General features: G+C 44.7%; 1 protein-coding gene across 1 annotated transcript; it reads right to left on the minus strand.

Annotated features, from left to right (window-relative positions):
* Positions 1 to 1,567: 1,567 nt before the first annotated feature.
* Positions 1,568 to 3,679, minus strand: LOC118385421 (polyubiquitin-B). Its single transcript, XM_052521345.1, has 2 exons — positions 3,536 to 3,679; positions 1,568 to 2,666 (listed from the first exon to the last, which is right to left on the minus strand). The coding sequence occupies exon 2, from the start codon at positions 2,657 to 2,659 to the stop codon at positions 1,742 to 1,744; it is 918 nt and encodes a 305-aa protein (XP_052377305.1). The 5' UTR covers positions 2,660 to 2,666; positions 3,536 to 3,679; the 3' UTR covers positions 1,568 to 1,741.
* Positions 3,680 to 6,222: the final 2,543 nt, after the last annotated feature.

Below are 6,222 nucleotides of genomic sequence, written 5' to 3' on the forward strand. Positions count from 1 at the left end.
CATTTATCACTCCAGTGTTAATCTGCAAAATTGTAATTATTCACCTACCTCCTCATGCCTTTTGCACACAATGTATATAGACTCCCCTTTTTTTCTACTGTGTTATTGACTTATTAATTGTTTACTCCATGTGTAACTCTGTGTTGTCTGTTCACACTGCTATGCTTTATCTTGGCCAGGTCGCAGTTGCAAATGAGAACTTGTTCTCAACTAGCCTACCTGGTTAAATAAAGGTGAAATAAAAAAATAAAAATAATAATAAGCTGACCAGTGACCAAATTAATCTACACACTGAATCTAGCTACAGTTAACATTAGTCAGTGTCTATGAGATGGACTGTGCTCACTTCTCCTTGCTTCTCTTCAGATGCCCGGTATCTTCACAGCATGAGTAAGAGTCTACTACTTCAGGTTCATATAGGTGATATATAACTAATGCATTGTCTCTATGGCTGGAGGAAGGTGACATGGTCTACATGCATCTCCCCTCAGTCCAGTGGCATCCTGCTCTTCATAATGCAAGGGGCTTTCTGAGGTGAGCATTTCTGGGGTTAAAGCCCTCATGTCTACTGGACTTAATGAACATCTACAGCTCTGGAAAAAATTAAGAGCTCACCTCAAAATGATCAGTTTCTCTGATTTTATTATTTATAGGTATGTTTATAATAAAAATGTGATTTAGAGCATTTATTTGCAGAAAATGACAACTGGTCAAAACAAAAGATAATGTCAGACCTTAAATGCAAAGAAAATAAGCTAAATTGTTAAATGGTTTAATTTAGGAAGAGTTCAGAAATTAAGATTTGGTGGTGTAAACCTGATTTTCAATCACAGCTTCAGGTGTCTTGGCATGTTCTCCACCAGTCTCTCACAATGTTGGGTGACTAGGTAACTCCTGGGCGCAAAAATTCAAGCAGCCTGGGTTTGTTGGGGAACATTGTCAGAGCAGAAGGAAGCAAGTTCTTCCATGATAACTGCGTACCTGGCTTGATTCATGCGTTCTTCAAAAACAAATCCCGATTCCAGCCTGGCTGAAGCACTCCCAGACCATCACCGATCCGCCACAATTTCACTGTGAATTGTCAGTAGTTTAAACAAATGTTGTTTAACCAGATAATTATTTTTGCAGTAGTCTATTAATTTTCCTAGAGCTGCATATAAGCATTACTTTTAATCTATTGACAAATTACCTTAATGGGAGATGCAGTCTGCAGTGAGTTTCATCTTGGTCTACAGGGGCATCTTGTAGTATGAATGACTTTACTATAGCTATTCAGTGCCTACAGTCCTGTGAAAACATCTTTCCAGGTTTAATGTAAACTAATCTTTAAATGACTGTACAAGTGGTAGTTCTAAGGTGTAAATGACCTCCATAGGTATTTACAGACATCCCTTGACTGCAATGCGTTATGTACATCCATTACACTGTGACCAGCCCATCTATTTACAATGAAGTACTACCTCCAACTGTGCCACAGAACTTCAGAAGTTGAAATTAATTATTGAATAGTACTGAACTCACACCTCTAAAAGCACGAGGCAAATATTTCACTTCAAAGACAATGATATCAGGAATGCTTGAACTTTATTGAAATTTAAAGGAATGAAGAGCTGGGATGAGAGGTTAGGGGAGAGGGGAAAGTCAGAGGGTGGGGTTAGAGGGAAGAAGCGGTCAATGGGTGGGATTGGAGATTAAGATGGGGGTTAAGATGAGACATCGTTAAGAGCAGAGGAGAAGCTGCTTAGTTGCCACCACGGAGACGCAGGACCAGGTGAAGAGTGGACTCCTTCTGGATGTTGTAGTCAGAGAGTGTGCGACCATCTTCCAGCTGCTTACCAGCGAAGATCAAGCGCTGCTGGTCTGGGGGGATGCCCTCCTTGTCCTGGATCTTGGCCTTGACGTTCTCGATGGTGTCACTGGGCTCGACCTCCAGGGTGATGGTCTTGCCGGTAAGGGTCTTCACAAAGATCTGCATACCTCCCCTCAGACGGAGCACAAGATGGAGGGTGGACTCCTTCTGGATGTTGTAGTCGGAGAGTGTGCGACCATCTTCCAGCTGCTTACCAGCGAAGATCAAGCGCTGCTGGTCTGGGGGGATTCCCTCCTTGTCCTGGATCTTGGCCTTGACGTTCTCGATGGTGTCACTGGGCTCGACCTCCAGGGTGATGGTCTTGCCGGTAAGGGTCTTCACAAAGATCTGCATACCTCCCCTCAGACGGAGCACAAGATGGAGGGTGGACTCCTTCTGGATGTTGTAGTCGGAGAGAGTGCGACCATCTTCCAGCTGCTTGCCGGCGAAGATCAAGCGCTGCTGGTCTGGGGGGATGCCCTCCTTGTCCTGGATCTTGGCCTTGACGTTCTCAATGGTGTCACTGGGCTCAACCTCCAGGGTGATGGTCTTGCCGGTAAGGGTCTTCACGAAGATCTGCATACCTCCCCTCAGACGGAGCACAAGATGGAGGGTGGACTCCTTCTGGATGTTGTAGTCGGAGAGAGTGCGACCATCTTCCAGCTGCTTGCCAGCGAAGATCAAGCGCTGCTGGTCAGGGGGGATGCCCTCCTTGTCCTGGATCTTGGCCTTGACGTTCTCGATGGTGTCACTGGGCTCGACCTCTAGGGTGATGGTCTTGCCGGTAAGTGTCTTCACAAAGATCTGCATCTTGACACTAAGGAAGATAAAAATAAATATATTAGAATAAACTGCTACCAAGACTAAAAGCAATTTCTGATTAAAATTAAACAGGCTATACATGATTCAAACTGTAGGTGTCAATCTAGTGTTCATATCAATTTCGTGGGCGAATTTCTAAATAGGGCAACGCAGAGCCTCCCATTGGGGGCAGTACTCGGCTGACGTTTACATCAGCAGGCTCCAGGTGCCACCATTTTAGAACCATCTTGGGTCGTCACTTGTTAACACGCCACATAGCCCTAAACCCCGCCTATTTCTAAAATGTATTTTATAATCAGATAGTCCTTAAGTACGGACAACCTGGTTGAACATTTGGAAATTCTATAGAGCAGCCATTTCATTTTTTCGTCGACACGCATTTAACGTTCTGTTAATAACAAATTAAGTTCTCATAATCCTAACATTAGGCCTAACTGAAATGAAGTTAATCATTTAATGCCCGTTCAGCCAAATAAAGAGATCTTATCAAGTTGGGTTTAGTTCACGAGCTGTGTTTCACATTAAATTAGTCACTATTTGAATGGCGGCTCAAATAAACGTTAGCTATTTAGCTAAGTCGAATAAAGGTGAAGGCTATCAATAGTAAATAATCACTGTTACACACCTTTTTTTAACTAGTCAAGTTAACACCATACAGTCAGCTATATTTCTACTTAAACAAGCTAGTTGCAGTAGCTAACGTAAACTAGAAAATTAGCTGGTCTGACTGGCTAACGTCGACGTATGCTTGTACAAACACAATACGAATGGAAAAGCACTAAGTTCGAAATATACATCAAGCTGAATTAAATGTCTGAGAAATGTTTAGTCATTCGTGCTTATTTTGGATAATACCCTACTTACAGGAAGAAAATGAGCCACCGGTGTTCTTGAATATTCTAGTTTCTCTCTGTCTTCAGTAAACGACTCTGTTCTCGCAAACAAAGGGCTGTGGTATTTATACCTTTCAGTCACGTATCCTTCCGCCGTTACACCCATATCGAACTATAAACTGCGGATTCGATAAATATCCGTTATCATATGGATTATTTTGGATAAAGGGACAAAATCTACGACATACCACAGTAAACACGTTTTATATCAAAGTTATTTTTTTTAACTCGAAGTATCTGTGTAAGAATGGACGGTCGGATAAAAGAAGTCGATCGTTGGCGGAGATAGAAATGAGCAAAAATAGTGATTCGTCGTTCTCTAGCAACAAGCTGCTCAGTCAACACGAAACTAGTCGGCCTCGGACAGTATCAACCTTGCCAGCTAACTAGTCAAATCGGTATATGCGTTGGCTATGTCAGTAAAGTCTCAAACTTTACAATTTTGAGTAAGCATAGTTTTGATACATTTACAAGCATCAACATATTAGGAGCAGTTCTCTCCCAGAGAACAGTTTTTTGGTGCATAGAATACTGTATTGCTCAATTTCATGCAACACAGATGTGGACTGTTTATTTCAGGGCATCAAAGTGATTTTATAGAAATTGCATTAACAGCATGGATCAACATTTTCATTCTACACAAACAGGAAAGGCCTTTTCCCTCCAAGCCAAGACTCCTTCCTAAGCTCTACCAGCAGATCTGGCACTTATTCAGATCTATGAGGTCTAGAGAACAAACACGGGCCTCCCTTTTGACTTCAGCCTGACTGCGCTGAGTCAGCAGACTTTTGGTTGACGTTGTTGTCTTTCCTGAGAGAGGTCATACTGACCATTGTTCCGGGCGCTGACACTTTCTATCTGTCTTTCTATTCATGGACGTCTAAATAAGGAAGTGGACAGAACCAACGTTGATTCGTTCTGTAGTAGAAACAGTCAATCAACAGTAATCTAGACATTGAGGATTGGTGGCTCTTCTGCTAGACTAACCAGGGCCGTCCTTTCATATGTAGGCCTGTTACAGGAGTTTTAAAGTCTCCCCCTTGATCGAAACTCATCAGAGAGAGGACATGAGATTTACATCAGCAAAACCATGTGTGTGTGTGTGACCGCCTGTGTGTTGTTGAGGACCTGTGGGTCAGGCTGTCCATAGCTTGGTGGCTTGGCTCTGGGGTGGCAGCCTTGTGTCAATGGCATCCATGTCTGCCACTAAGTCTGGGGGATGTGACCTGCCCACCGAGTCATAGCCTTCACGTTCACTGGCCTCATCACCTGGTCTGTGGACCACTCCGTGCTGACATGCACACACACACACGCACACACGCACGCACGCACGCACACACACACACACACACACACACACACACACACACACACACACACACACACACACACACACACACACATCATGCAGTTTACAGTGGTGTCTGTCAGTCTTGTGGTGTCTGTTGCTCTTGTGGTGTCTGTTACTCTTGTGGTGTCTGTCAGTCTTGTGGTGTCTGTTACTCTTGTGGTGTCTGTCAGTCTTGTGGTGTCTGTTGCTCTTGTGGTGTCTGTTACTCTTGTGGTGTCTGTCAGTCTTGTGGTGTCTGTTACTCTTGTGGTGTCTGTCAGTCTTGTGGTGTCTGTTACTCTTGTGGTGTCTTGTGGTTGTCTGTATGGCTGCTATGGGTCAGCATGGGATCACAGCAGTGTTTGTAGTGACAGAGGCTTTTTGGTTCAGTAAGGTCAGCGTATATATGTGTCTTCTGGACGGAGGTATGTGTATCTGTGTAGCAAAGTACATCAGGCCTACTTGGGGAAGAGCTAAGCGAGATACTGAGCGTTCTTCAGAGTGAAAGGGTCTTTATCGCAGAGTACAGGAGCTGGCCCCCTGTGTCGAACTATGATATCAAGAAGGAAGGCAGTGACCACTCGGTCCAGGACCTTGGTGCTGTCCCCCTCCTCCTCATTAGCCCAACCTCAGACGCAGCAGTCTGGCCACTACCCTTGTCTCCTCTCCACACCACACAGCAGGGTGGGCACCCAGCACGGTTCTACACACGGTGGGAAATAAGCCATAGATCAAAATGACAGGGTACAGAGGTAAATAAACATACAGGGGGTTATAATAATACAAGTACATGGGTAAGTACAAGTAAATGAATACTCTCCCCCTCCTCTCTCTTGACTCTTGATGTACCTCATCACGGTGGCTTCCTGGTGTGAGGCACCCCTCCTACAAACACCAGAAGAGCATCAGCACTGACCCTCCACCTGCCCTGGACCGGCACGGTCACAGGTCGACCACAACCCTGGAATGGCCGCCGGCAGGGCAGACAGAAAACGGCGGAACTGGGTCAGGGTATAGAGTCCACGCAAGATCAGGACCCCTGTTAATCCCATCCGTGCTGACACACGCATCACCGATGGAGATGGTGGTGCTTGGTCATGGTCTCTTGGTCACAAGTAGTAGGCCGCCTGTGTGTGCGCTGCTTTTTGTTTAACGAGGTCTTTCTTGTAAAAGAGATGTTTTAGTTTCAGTGAGACTAACCTTGGTGAAGTGTACAGAGAGAGGTACTTTCTGGAATAGAGTGAGGGAAACAAGTCCGAGGGAGATTTTACGTCTCATATTCATACAGAAACAAACTGTCTCACTTCTGTCAACACTGCAGAACACGA

This window comes from Oncorhynchus keta, chromosome 6 (assembly GCF_023373465.1).
Source record: "Oncorhynchus keta strain PuntledgeMale-10-30-2019 chromosome 6, Oket_V2, whole genome shotgun sequence".
NCBI classification, from domain to species: domain Eukaryota; kingdom Metazoa; phylum Chordata; class Actinopteri; order Salmoniformes; family Salmonidae; genus Oncorhynchus; species Oncorhynchus keta.